Consider the following 14,916-nt stretch of genomic DNA (forward strand, 5'->3'; position numbering starts at 1 on the left):
TCCACATTCCTTACTTTATCCATTTTAGTTTTTTGTAAACAAGAACGGAGGAACTTCATTTCTGTTGCCTGAAGACGACTCTTTGTTGGTCCAGTAAGTGTTGCTGCTTCTAGGCCATACGTCAATACAGGTACTAGATATATTTTGTCCAAGCTGATTTTGGAAACTAATGGAAATGTTTCATCCCAAAGTATTTGATGTACAGCGTGATAGAATTTGGAAGCTTTCTGTATTCTATTGTTAATCTCTTGATGTATTGTATTGTCTGATGACAGAACACTACCTAAATATTGGAAGTTGTCTACAATATCCATCTCCTCATTTCCAATTCTTAGATGAACAGTTCGAGAGTTTCTACTCATCACCAAGCCAACTGTCTTCGTTTTGCTGATTCTGAGACCTAAGGTTGTAAAAGCTTCATGCCAGTGATCTAGTCTAGTTCGTACTTCCGCTTCTGTCTCACCCCATACCATTACATCATCAGCAAAAACCAGGGCATCAGTTGTTGGATCCTTTCTTTAAACCGCTTTTAAAACTTTATCCATTATGATTATGAAGAGAAGCAGTGAAAGACAACTTCCTTGCTGGACTCCACTCTTCGTTTCCAACCAACCTGACCTTCCATCCTGGACCTGTACACAACACTTAGTTTCATCATATAATCATTGTACTCGTGCTATGATGTCATCGGGCACTTTCTTTTGACTCAAACATTCCCATATATGCCTGCGTGGTACATGGTCATATGTTTTCTCGATGTCCAGAAAAAACAGTTAAGTGTTTTATCTTTCTTCCAATACTTCTCATAGAGCATTCTGGTGGCAAAAATGAGGTCTACAGTTGATCTACGAGGTCTAAATCCATGTTGTTCCTCCTCCAGTGTAGGTTCAACATATTTTCTAATCCTGCTCTCAAGGATAGATTTGTAGATTTTGAGGCCACGTGACAGCAGTTATACCTCTGTAGTTGGTACATTTCTTTCTATCACCTTTTTTCAACAAAGGGATGATGACTCCTTGCTTCCAGTCATTGGATATTATATTCTCTTTCCAGATTCTATTTAGTACCCTGTACATTCACTGTTGTCCAACATCTCTTGTGCTTTGATCATCTCAACACTTAATTCATCTGATCCAGCTGATGCGTTGTTTTTCAACTTAGATATTGCTGTCTCTACTTCCAACCATGTCAGACTAGTGGTATTTGTGCTGCCAAAATCACAAAGTTCGTCATCTAATGGAGTGACATTTTCATAACAGTTCAGCAAAATTTTAAAGTGCCTTTGGAACTCCTGAAATATTTTGGTCTTAACCCCAGTCACCTCACAATTAGGAAGTTCTACAGATTGGACAGATTCATTTTGAGTTCTTCTATTCTCTATAATACTATATAACAGTTTTTTATTTCCTTGCATTTATGCTTTTCAGCTACAACCAACTGTTTGACCTGTAATTTTTTCTTTCTGTAAAGTGACAGCTTCTCTAACATCAGGCTGTAAACCGTCATTTGCACCAAACTGATGTCGTCGTGAATTCCTACATCCAAGGCTCGTATTATTCTTGAAAGCAACTTCTTCAGTAATCCCTCTGTTGAACTGCTGAGCCTAACACAGACAGAGATTTTCAGGTTTTTCTCCCTTAGCCGTTGGTGTCCAGTCACCTCAACCTACAAGGCAGCGGGTTGTACTCATATTTAATCCTGAATACAGGGCTGTCTCTTCCGTCATCTCCACCGTACCAAGGTCCACCTTCTCCGCTGTAGAAGTCGTTGAGGTCTTCACTCGTAACCCCGAGCTGGGACCCTTACCAGATGTTACACACCGGGTCAGTGTGCTCTGGGACTCACACAGGCAGGGGCGCCACTCCCTGGGTAGGACTGCCTCCGAATTGCTTTGAATTGCTATGTTTGAATTATGAAGTTAAAATTTCAAATGATATCCTAGGTGTGAAATAACAGAAGGTTTGAAACAAATTTAACCACTCAGAGAGTTAAATTTGGGGTTAAGATACAAAAACAAATATATTCTTTCCTTCCTCCGAAACAGTTTAACGTACGAAGAAAAAATTTCAAATAGCGGTAATATTTAAACCCCAGGTGTGAAATAGGAAATATTTTTTAACGTTCCAGCCCCTCCAAAACCATTTGACGTACGAAGTTGTAATTTTATGAGAACGGTCTTCTTTTATGTCCTAGGTGTAAAATATTGTATACGTCAATATATTTCTCCCCTAAGGAATTTAGATGATGGTTGACTCTCAAAAACACAATATCCATTCTTTCAAAACCATTTCGGGCACAAACTTCTTTTTCTTTTACAAAGGGTGGACTTCTATATCCTGGATGTTAATAAATATTTAAAAACATTCACCACTTAAAAAAGTATTCATTACTCCATTACTGTTCAACATACAAAATCAAAATTTCACAGGTTGGTTGCTTTTACATCCTAGATGTAAAATAAGATAGGGTTTAAAACATTCAAATTCTTCCATATGGGGTTCAAATGACTGTTAGATCAGAAAATAAATAATCATTTCCCCAAAACCATACGAAGTACAAACTGAGAGCGTATTTTACAGGCTTGGCTGACAGTAGACTCTCCAAAATGCAAAACTTTGAATAATAACTTTCAGTTTAAAACCGTAGCGAAGCATGGGTATCTTGCTAGTATATATACGTACATACACATGGGTATACATAAACATACATATTTGATCTCACACACACACACACACACACACACACGCGCGCGCGCGCGCGCTGGAAACACTTCATCTGATGTAAAGGTTACCACATGAAAGGAGAGCGTGCAGACAATTTGATTATAAGCATCTATGAAAACTTAAAAAGAAAACTGTCACAATTTATTTTATCAAAAAATCTAACGTTAACATTACACTCTTATGTAAAAGAGTTTTAAAATAAATGCTCGAAGAGAAGTGAACTTCATTAAACTTCCTCTCGTTAGAGATTACCAAGGTGCATAAAATGATAGCAGCATTTAACAAAGTACTTAATATTTAAAATAATTTAGAAGTTATTGTACATACCTCACAAATGATTAAAATGGTTTCTAATTACAGGTACAAAACCTTTTAAAATGGTATAACTATTTCATATATAAAATTTAGACTGCGTATTTGAAAATATTTACAAAGATTTTCGTAACCATTTCCCATACACCTATCAATCAATCGATCAATCAATCAATCAATCAATACTGATCTGCATTTAGGGCAGTCGTCCAGGTGGCAGATTCCCTATCTGTTGTTTTCCTAGTCTTTTCCTAAATGATTTCAAAGAAATTGGAAATTTATTGAACATCTCCCTTGGTAAGTTATTCCAATCCCTAACTCCCCTTCCGATAAATGAATATTTGCCCCAGTTTGTCCCCTTGAATTCCAACTTTATCTTCATATTGTGATCTTTCCTACTTTTATAAACGCCACTCAAACTTATTCATCTACTAATGTCATTCCACGCAATCTCTCTGCTGACAGCTGGGAACATACCCCTTATATATCTCAAATATTATTATAATATTTATAGATCCACCTGTTCAATGCAATACAATATAATCCACTATTTCATGTGGTTAAAATTTATACATAATACATAAAAGTCATAGGTACATGTTTCACTCTTTTTTCACGGGCATCATCAGCCAATATCAATCTTAAAAATTAATGGATATGGAATCTTTCCAATCTTATAAATTATAGAGTAAAATGTTAGACAATGATTTCATAAAATGTTATACTATAACATCTATAATAATGACATTGCACAGAAAGTATGTTAAAAATACTGTGAATTAACAGTTTTTGAAGATTAAAACGTGATTAATCATGAATATTTGAGCGTTTAAAACCAAAATGGATCCTCTTCTTATACATCATTAAGACTGTGACGGCTTTGAGCGTAAGCACAATCATGTATGGGGGATGTTTGTTCCATTCCCATAGCATGAGTTCAAGATAGTAAAATCGCTGTCAGTTATTTAAAACAGAAGTGTGAACGTATCAAATATGTTAAAATATGTACAGTTAATTTATCTGAAAGTCGTAGAAAAGAAAATGGGACTTCTTGTGGAGACGTTGCTAATGATAAAATGTTGTATCAAAGCTAGCTGATGTCAGTAATTATGTTAGTGCGGTAATCAATTGGATCCAAAAGACTATCTTGAACTCGTGCTATGGGAATGGAACAAACATCCCCCTTACATGATTGTGCTTACACTCAAGGCCGTCACAGTCTTAATGATGTATAAAAAGAGGATCCATTTTGGTTCGAAACGCTCAAACATTCATGATTAACCACGTTTTAATCTTCAAAAACTGCTAATTCACATTATTTTTAACATACTTTCTCTGCAATATCATTATTATAGATGTTATAGTATAACATTTTATGAAATCATTGTCTAACATTTTACTCTATAGTTTATAACATTAGAAAGATTCCATATCCATTAATTTTTAAGATTGATATAGGCTGATGATGCCCGTAAACAAAGGATAAAACATGTACCTATGACTTTTATGTATTATGTATAAATTTTAACCACATGAAATAGTGGATTATATTGTATTGCATTGAACAGGTGGATCTATAAATATTATAATAATATTTGAGATACATGTCAACTTCAATACGGAACCAAAATGAGAATAGTTACTTATAACATACCACTTACTTGAGCAGCTCTTCTTCTTTCTCTCAATTCTTCCCAGCCCAAACTTTGCAACATTTTTGTAATGCTACTCTTTTGTCGGAAATCACCCAGAACAAATAGAGCTGCTTTTCTTTGGATTTTTTCCAGTTCCTGAATCAGGTAATCCTGGTGAGGGTCCCATACACTGGAACCATACTCTAGTTGGGGTCTTACCAGCGACTTATATGCCCTCTCCTTTACATCCTTACTACAACCCCTAAACACACTCGTAACCGTCTGCAGAGATTTGTACCCATTTATGTGATTACCCCAATGAAGATCTTTCCTTATATTAACACCTAGATACTTACAATGATCCCCAAAAGGAACTTTCACTCCATCAACGCAGTAATTAAAACTGAGAGGACGTTTTCTACTTGTGAAACTCACAGCCTGACTTTTAACCCCGTTTATCAACATACCATTGCCTGCTGTCCATCTCACAACATTTTTGAGGTCACGTTGCAGTTGCTCACAGTCTTGTAACTTATTTATTACTCTATAGAGAATAACATCATCCGCAAAAAGCCTTACCTCTGATTCCACTCCTTTACTCATATCATTTATATATATAAGAAAACATAAAGGTCCGATAATACTGCCTTGAGGTATTCCCCTCCTAATTATTACAGGGTCAGATAAAGCTTCACCTACTCTAATTCTCTGAGATCTATTTCCTAGAAATATACCAACCCATTCAGTCATTCTTTCGTCTAGTCCAATTGCACTTATTTTTGCCACCCTATCAAATGCTTTAGACAGGTCAATCGCGATACAGTTCATGTGACCTGCTGAATCCAAGATATCTGCTATATCTTGTTGGACTCCTACAAGCTGAGCTTCAGTAGAATAACCTTTCCTAAAACCGAACTACCTTCTATCGAACCAGTTATTAATTTCACAAACATGTCTAATATAATCAGAAAGAATGCCTTCCCAAAGCTTACATACAATGCATGTCAAACTTACTGGCCTGTAATTTTCAGCTTTATGTCTATCACCCTCTCCTTTATACATAGGGGCTACTATAGCAACTCTCCATTCATCTGGTATAGCTCCTCCGACCAAACAATAATCAAATAAGTACTTCAGATATGGTACTATATCCCAACCCATTATCTTTAGTATATCCCCAGAAATCTTATCAATTCCAGCCACTTTTCTAGTTTTCAACTTTTGGAACTTATTGTAAATGTCATTATCATATGTAAATTTTAATACTTCTTTAGCCTTAGTCTTCTTCTCTATCTGGACATTATCCTTGTAACCAACAATCTTTACATACTGCTGACTGAATACTTCTGCCTTTTGAAAATCTTCACATACACACTCCCCTTGTTCATTAATTATTCCTGGAATGTCCTTTTTGGAGCCTGTTTCTGCCTTAAAATACCTATACATACCCTTCCATTTTTCACTAAAATTTGTATGACTGCCAATTATGCTTGCCATCATGTTATCCTTAGCTGCCTTCTTTGCTGGATTTAATTTTCTAGTAAGTTCCTTCAATTTCTCCTTACTTCCATAGCCATTTGTAACTATTTCTTTCCAGTCTGCACCTCCTCCTTAGTCTCTTAGGGTCTTTACCATTCCTTACCACCCTTAAATGTACAAACCTGTTTTCGCATTCCTCAACAATTTCTTTGAACCCATCCCAGAGAACGTTTAAATTTTTTTTGTTTTCCACCGATCATAGTTACTTTTCAGAAACCACCTCATGCCTGCTTTATCAGCCATATGGTACTGCCTAATAGTCCTACTTTTAAGACCTTCCTTTCTCTCACATTTATTTTTAACCACAACAAAAACAACTTCATGATCACTAATACCATCTATTACTTCAGTTTCTCTATAGAGCTCATCTGGTTTTATCAGCACCACATCCAGGATATTTTTCCCCCTGGTTGGTTCCATCACTTTCTGAATAAACTGTCCTTCCCATATTAACTTATTTGCCATTTGTTGGTTATGCTTCCTGTCGTTCACATTTCCTACCCAATTGACATCTGGTAAATTAAAATCTCCCGCTACAATCACATTTCTTTCCATGTCGTTTCCTACATAGCTGATTATCTTATCAAATAATTCTGAATCCATGTCAGTGCTACCCTTTCCCAGTCTGTACACTCCAAATATATCAAGTTGCCTATTATCTTTAGAAATGAGCCTTACTCCTAGAATTTCATGTGTCTCATCTTTAACTTTTTCGTAGCTTACAAATTCTTCTTTCACCAGAATGAATACTCGCCCTCCCACCATTCCTATCCTATTTCTACGATACACACTCCCAGTTCCGTGAGAAAATTTCTGCATCCATTATATCATTTCTCAGCCATGATTCAACTCCTATTACAATATCTGGTAAATATATATCTATTAAATTACTCAATTCTATTCCTTTCTTTACAATACTTCTACAGTTCAACACTAACAATTTTATGCCATCCCAACTACTTGATTTCCAGTTCCCCGTTCCCTTATCATCGCTCCCTAGGCCACCCCGTTTCCCTGAAGGTACCTCCCTATACCCTTCCAAACAAATTTCCTAACTTATACGTACCACCTGTGATTTAAGTGAAGGCCATCTGAGCGCAGATCCTTATCTCCTACCCACCCATTAGGATCTAGAAATTTCACTCTCAGTTTCCCACATACCCACTCCATAGTCTCATTTAAATCCCCAATCACCCTCCAGTCAGTATCCCTCTTACACAGTATTCCACTAATAACAATCTCTGCTTTCTTAAACTTCACCCATGCTGCATTTACCAGATCTCACACATCTCCAACTATGTTGGTACTTATATCAGCTTGCCGTATGTTGTTGGTACCAACGTGAAACACTACCACCTTCTCCTTCCCCTCCTCCCTCTCTTCTACTTTCCTCAACATCTGCCTCAACCTAATTCCTGGATAACATTCTACCCTGGTTCCCTTTCCTCCACACACTTTCCCCACGTGTCTAACGATGGAATCCCCCATGACCAGAGCCTCAACCCTACCCACCTCATTTGATCCCCTCCCCTCCTGGTCAGCCCTATCTTTCAGCTGCAGAAGCTACTTCCTCCTCCCTTTTCTCCTTCCCATGACCCTGTTTCACCTGTCTTTTCCTATTCTTTACTCTACATTTCCCTATCCTACCTTTTCCCTTCCTCCTACTTCCACACATCTCAGCAAGAGTTCCCTGTCCCTCATCTTCCCTCTGTTGTTCTACTTGGAGTGACTCGTACCGATTTCGCACTGACACCTGTCCTGAATTCTGGTCCTGAATAGAGCCCTTAGCCTGCAATCTCCTTCCCTTTAGAACATTAGACCACCTGTCTTCTACAACTCCCCCCTTTCCTTCCCCTCCCTCTTGTACACCTACCGTAACCTGTACATTGTTTGAGGGAGTCCTATCTTCCTTCCTGTCTTCTGTGAGAATCCTAATTATCTCCCTCAAACTCCTCCCCCTTACCCGTCAATGCCTCGCCACACTCACAGTACGTACACTCGCGCTCTTTAGCCATTCTTTACAGAAAAAATAAAAATAAAAATAAAAAACTTATTTGCAAAAAATAAATGAACGGAGGGATATATTGTCTGGGATAGTACTCAAAGATCACACAACAATAAGGTAATTTATATATGACTACAATACTCCTTAGTCGTACTCTATTTTTTATCCTACAACCTCCAACAGGATAAAAACTGATGTTAATTACTGAATATCGAAAGGAATACGCAAGAACTACACAATTCCAAACTGCAATTAAGCCTATTCTAATTACAACAACAGAATTTTAGTAAGGGTTTTTACGGATACCTCTACTACACCAGTACTACACAAATATTTTGCAATAATAAAATAAGCACACTAAATTCTGATAGGACATTACTCGTATACTACTGTACAGTACACTACAGTAATTTTTAAACTACATTCAGACGTATCCTAATCACAATACCGGTACCGTATGTCACTACTAAGCACAAACAGAAATTAAATTTGCAAGAACTACTGTACTCAAAGATTACCAACAAAACTAAATGTTTAGACAAATTATTATTAGTATTACGCTCTAATACATACACACGAAAGATGGCACATGAATATAGCAGGCAAAATACGGCACTATCTAAATATACTGTATCTACACTACAATTTTCAGCTGAAGTGTGGTTATATGAACTTTTACCGCTGGTGGATTAGTATTATTTTCCCTACTACGCGAGACGGAGAATAAAAGTGTCCTTAAATGTTGAGAATAAGAGGTTGTCTACTATAATTTCTGTCAAAACCACACCGGGGGCTTGAAGTGCAATATTATTGGGATATAGGAATTTGATTATTAACTTTTACTCGATGAATAAATGAAGATGGAAAGTACAAAGTATGCAGGGAACTAAGACTACAAATTATTGGAATAATGAATCAGCTGGCTTTGTATTTATTTACACAACTATCATGTGCATGTAGCAACAATCGTCAACAATTCAAAAAACTGTTAAGTACCGTAAGTATCCAGTGAAATTACTGTGAATTCTCTTTAAATCGATGCTTACAGGCTTATTGTGTTATTTGATGTAATAAATTATTACCTTCGTGATAGTTTGAACGGATATCTGTACATTGCCATTTCCACTGATACTCTATGCTCCTTTCAGGTAAATAACTGTGGATTCATAAATGATAATAATCTAATTCACTACCTGTATATGTTCCAGTCCTCAAAACAAATGACTGGGTCAAATATTACTGGATATCCCTTTCTTCCGTCAATTACATCTAGTCAATGCACTCTACCTTCTGCAGTTAAACCATAAACTTTCTCATGAATCTTAAAACTAGACTCATTCAAGCTATTTGCAATTATCCTTACAAAATGAATGATGGCAAATGTTCCTTAGAAATACCTCATAATGACCAAATTAATATGCTATCTATTAAGATCAGAAGATAGAGAATGTTCATAGTGTTGTTTTCTCAATCCCATACAGAATAAGGAACAGGAAGAATGATGTTCTCACATGTCTGCATACCTACAATTCAACTGGAAATAAATTTGGTCTCGCAGACTGGCTGTCCTGCAGCTTATAAGGTATAGTATAAGCAAAACATTCATGGTTAAAATAGAGCTGAAACTTACCAAGCTGGCATGCACAGTAGCTTCTTCAATATATTTAGCAATGCCTGTGACAAAGCCATTTCGGTCTTCGAAGTTTGTATCGAAGTTTGCCTGGTAAAGAAGTGAGCACGGCTGAGCCTCAATACATGGCTGCTCATCAGGTAGAGGTAATTCATCCAATACATCAACATTGGACAGAGCGTCTGACAACGTCACCTTCTCAGTAGTCATGATTGCACTTCACTTCACAGTTCAACATACAGAAATAGAGCTGAACGTTAAGTAAAACTCTCTGCAAAGATAAGAAAACATGTGTAATATTTAGTCCTTGTTGAAATTTGAACATGATACTGCTTGTGCGAGACAAATAAGGCTGATAAGATAGCTGTCCTCTGAATGAACCTTAAACTACACTACCATCCATAAACAGAGTAACACTTGGATGTTTCATAGTATATGAATTCAATGAACAAAAAATTTAGTTTACTTCCATCATAATGAATGATAAATGTAACTGAAGACTATTTTACGGGAAGGATCGTTTTTCATACATACATCATACATTATCATTTATAGACTGTTATGCCTTTCAGCATTCAGTCTGCAAGCCTCCGTGAATTTACTAAACGTCGCTACAATCCTCGATTTGCAACTAGTGTTGTGGCCTCATTTAGTTGTATACCTCTTATCTTTAAATCGTTAGAAACCGAGTCTAACCATCGTCGTCTTGGTCTACCTCTACTTCTTTTACCCTCCATAGCAGAGTCCATTATTCTCCTAGGTAACCTATCCTCCTCCATTTGCCTCACATAACCCCACCACCGAAGCCGGTTTATGCGTACAGCTTCATCCATCAAGATCATTCCCAAATTAGCCTTTATCTCCTCATTCCGAGTACCCTACTGCCATTGTTCCCACCTGTTTGTACCACGAATCATTCTTGCTACTTTCATGTCTGTTACTTCTAACTTATGAATAAGATAGCCTGAGTCCACCCAGCTTTCGCTCCCGTAAAGCAAAGTTGGTCTGAAAACAGACCGATGTAAAGATAGTTTCGTCTGGGAGCTCACTTCCTTCTTACAGAATACTGTTCATCGCAACTGCGAGCTCACTGCATTAGCTTTACGACACCTTGATTTAATCTCACTTACTATATTACCATCCTGGGAGAACACACAGCCTAAATACTTGAAATTATCGACCTGTTCTAGCTTTGTATCACCAATCTGATATTCAATTCTGTTGGATTTCCTACCTGCTGACATCAATTTAGTCTTCGAGAGGCTAATTTTCATACCATACTCATTGCACCTATTTTCAAGTTCCAAGATATTAGACTGCAGGCTTTCGGCACAATCTGCCATTAAGATCAAGTCGTCAGCATAGGATAGACTGCTTACTACATTTCCACCTAACTGAATCCCTCCCTGCCATTTTATACCTTTCAGCAGATGATCCATGTAAACTACGAACAGGAAAGGTGAAAGATTACAGCCTTGTCTAACCCCTGTAAGTACCCTGAACCAAGAACTCATTCTACCATCAATTCTCACTGAAGTCCAATTTTCAACATAAATACCTTTGACTGCTTTTAATAATCTACCTTTAATTCCATAGTCCCCCAGTATGGCGAACATCTTTTCCCTCGGTACCCTGTCATATGCTTTCTCTAGATCTACGAAACATAAACACAACTGCCTATTCCTCTCGTAGCATTTTTCAATTACCTGCCGCATACTGAAAATCTGATCCTGACAGCCTTTCTGTGGTCTGAAACCACACTGGTTTTCATCCAACTTCCTCTCAACGACTGATCGCACCCTCCCTTCCAAGATGCCAGTGAATACTTTGCCTGGTATACTAATCAATGAGATACCTCGATAGTTGTTGCAATCCTTCCTGTTCCCTTGCTTATAGATAGGTGCAATTACTGCTTTTGCCCAAACTGAAGGTACCTTACCAACACTCCATGCTAATTTTACTACTCTATGAAGCCATTTCATCCCTGCCTTCCCACTATACTTCACCATTTCGGGTCTAATTTCATCTATTCCTGCTGCCTTATGACAATGGAGTTTATTTACCATCCTTTCCACTTCCTCAAGCATTCATTCGCCACCAGATGGCCCCCAGGACGTGGCATAACACTAGCGTTCGAAGCGGAAGCTGAGTGAACCATCACAATCAGACTAAGCAGTTCACATATTGTGTTTGCGTAACATATGGCAGGTGTAAGACATAGAGATAAACCTGGAATGAAACATCTGGCGACGAGGAATGTACAAATTTGGAAAACACCGAGACAAAATAACAATAGTGAAGGGGGTAGGGAAGGGAACTACCTACGTAAATTTTTTAATGGCTGGCAACCAGGAATTACTTAATTGATAGCTGGTGTCCCTGTTGAAATTGCTAGGATTTCTACGTATTTCCACAGCTTCCCATATAATCCTGGACCTGTAGTATCTAGTGTGGGTAAGAGCTCGAGCATCTTGGAACATGACTAAACGACCCGACGATAGAGCGTCCTCAGCTATTGCCGATTTGTCTGGTTGGTTGAGACGAATATTACGTTCATGTTCTTTGATACGGGTACCAATGGACCGGCACGTTTGGCTTTTGTATACCTTACCACACATACAGGAAATTTCGTATATCCCAGAGAAACGACCAAGAAAAGCTCACAGAAGGAAGAAGTGAAGGGAACTGCCTACTTGCCTTACACTTCCAGCATCTTATATAAGGTAAAATTTCATATAAGATTGTATACTGTACACACTTAAAGCAGGGTGGACGCGCACGACATAAGTTGGGCTGAGGAAGCTTCTGTAGCGCAGAGTACAAACACCATGTGCTCGGTATGAGTGTATAAGAGAGATCCTGTATTGTTTATAGCAGTCTGCAAAGAAAACTATTTGCTAAGTCAAGGCTTCAGTCAGAAAAGTGGGCAAGAGTCAGGAAAAGCACATTATAACAGTGACAAGAAAAAATATTATTCTGTTTGTTAAAATAACAGTTATAAAAATGCCATCTAACTTACAATATGAAATGTCATAACACGCATACATTTCTACAACACACTGTCACTATTATCACTGGAGTTATGCACCTTATTCCTTGGTATTTAAAGTCAAAGAAATCTCTGTAATAACTTAAATATACAATAGCAAATGTTCAACCTCAGTCACACAGTAATTATGGTTCTTAAATACCTCATCATTATAAATTTATAAGTGCATACATATATACATCATTGTAGACTCTTATGCCTTTCAAAATTCAGTCTGCAGTCAGCCAGACTCTGTGAAATAAACACCTCCACAAGCCTCTACTTGTAACTAGCTATGTGGCTTTACTTAGTTCCACAGTTCTTACCATTACCGGTAATGCTCCAGTGTGCGCGCAGGTAACTATTGTCATACAGGGGTACAATTTTCTTGGTACTTTATTTTTATTTTATTTGAGTATTTTATATAATTCTCAAGAAACAATAGCTAAAGATGTCTCTGAAGTTCAAGGTTAATTTCTCCAGATACATCCATTATTATGATATCTCAAAAGCACGTGGATGACAATAGTCATTAGATTCATATTCTCTATGAAACATGCGCTTCCTGCCCAACTGCCCAAAGAGGTTACAAGATGCATATGCTTTCATGACAAACATTAGGGAAGAACGGAAGGCAGCAGACAAACTTGCACCAATAAGACAGATATTTGACATGTCTGTGAGGAACTGCAAAAAGGGTTTCAAGCCCGGAGAGTTCCTGTGCATTGATGAGCAACTGAATGTGCCTTTCAGGTAGTTTATAAAAAAACGATTTTCCAAATATTTTGAGAAGAAGGTTTTCATACGACCTGTCAATGGATCTCATCAAACCCCATATCTTCAGAAGAATACAAGAAACTGAAAAGGAGGTGCCAGTTATTTGTAGAAGCAAACTGATGAGAGACCTGCTAACCATCCATAAGTTGGAGGATGAGAACACTGCTACATGTGCGTAAGTAAGTTGCAACAAGACCCCAAGAAATCCTGCAGTACACATTTCAAATGGATTTGCCCTGATTATACACATGCATTCCGCCTCTACTGTTCATGTGAAACAAGTGTGGAGTCAAGAGACAACAAAAGTGGTTGAGTACACACAGAGATGTATGCAGTTGGAAATTTCTTGGAAGTTCTGTCATATTCTGCAACAGGTTGTTTGTAGCACGTGATACTAAGTTTCAAAATAAAACTTGTACTTTTCTGAATAAATAGGTCATTTTAATAGATGAAATGACCTATAAAATGCATATATTAATACTTAAGGTAGAACGACAGAATTAAAATGGATGACCTGTGTCATCAGCGCGAGCAATCACGTTAGAATTCACAGAGCGAGCAGCGCAGTGTTAAATCATTAAAATCTGAATCTAGCCCTTGTCACCCTGGACTCTCTCTGCTTTTCTTTGCCTCCACGTCTCAGCCCCTTGTTCCCTTAGGTAGCCTATCTCTTTCAGATTGTGTACACACAATTGTGTGGTTTCATATTTTATTTATGGCTGAGCGTATTTGATGTTTTCTTGGCGCTAGACTGGACTGCAGTGCTTGTGCAGGACACATAGCATGTACATCAGTTGTTTTTATATAACGCTTAACCACCAGGATGCAGGAAAAAGAGTTTAAAAATACAGCTGATCGGCAAGATGGCGGAAAGCAGTAATGCCAAACATAAGTATTTATTTATTGGATTCATATTAATCTAGATGCTGTACCAAATATCAGAATGTAATCAATGAAGTGTGTAAATTGGTTAGTGAAAGTAAATTGCGAATATACAACATTCTATATAATACCATGAGGTTTTGAATGTTGATATGCACAATTCTGCGGGCTAGGTTTCCCTACAGGCAATGCATACAGGAGTACTGGATGCTGCCACCAAAAGGACTGTAAAAGCAGAGTTTGTATTCGATGTACGAAATGTAATGTATAAGAATTTAGTTGTTTTAAAATGTTCTATACTGTAAAACAGAACATTTGATCATGTACATATATAAATATTTTCATGTACCGAGTTGAATCCTTTTTTTGTAAGTAGTGAATTAAAG

The 14,916-nt window shown here is 37.5% G+C and overlaps 1 protein-coding gene across 1 annotated transcript in view; it reads right to left on the reverse strand.

The window, feature by feature from the left end:
* Window positions 1-14,916, reverse strand: part of Cyfip (Cytoplasmic FMR1-interacting protein Sra-1) — a 314,228-nt gene that overhangs the window by 285,091 nt on the left and 14,221 nt on the right. The window contains exon 2 of the mRNA XM_067142996.2: window positions 9,844-10,114. Within this exon, the coding sequence (XP_066999097.1) occupies window positions 9,844-10,053 (210 nt within the window). The 5' untranslated portion in view covers window positions 10,054-10,114. The remainder of the gene's footprint in view (window positions 1-9,843; window positions 10,115-14,916) is intronic.

Source organism: Anabrus simplex, chromosome 3 (genome assembly GCF_040414725.1).
Source record: "Anabrus simplex isolate iqAnaSimp1 chromosome 3, ASM4041472v1, whole genome shotgun sequence".
Lineage (NCBI taxonomy): Eukaryota > Metazoa > Arthropoda > Insecta > Orthoptera > Tettigoniidae > Anabrus > Anabrus simplex.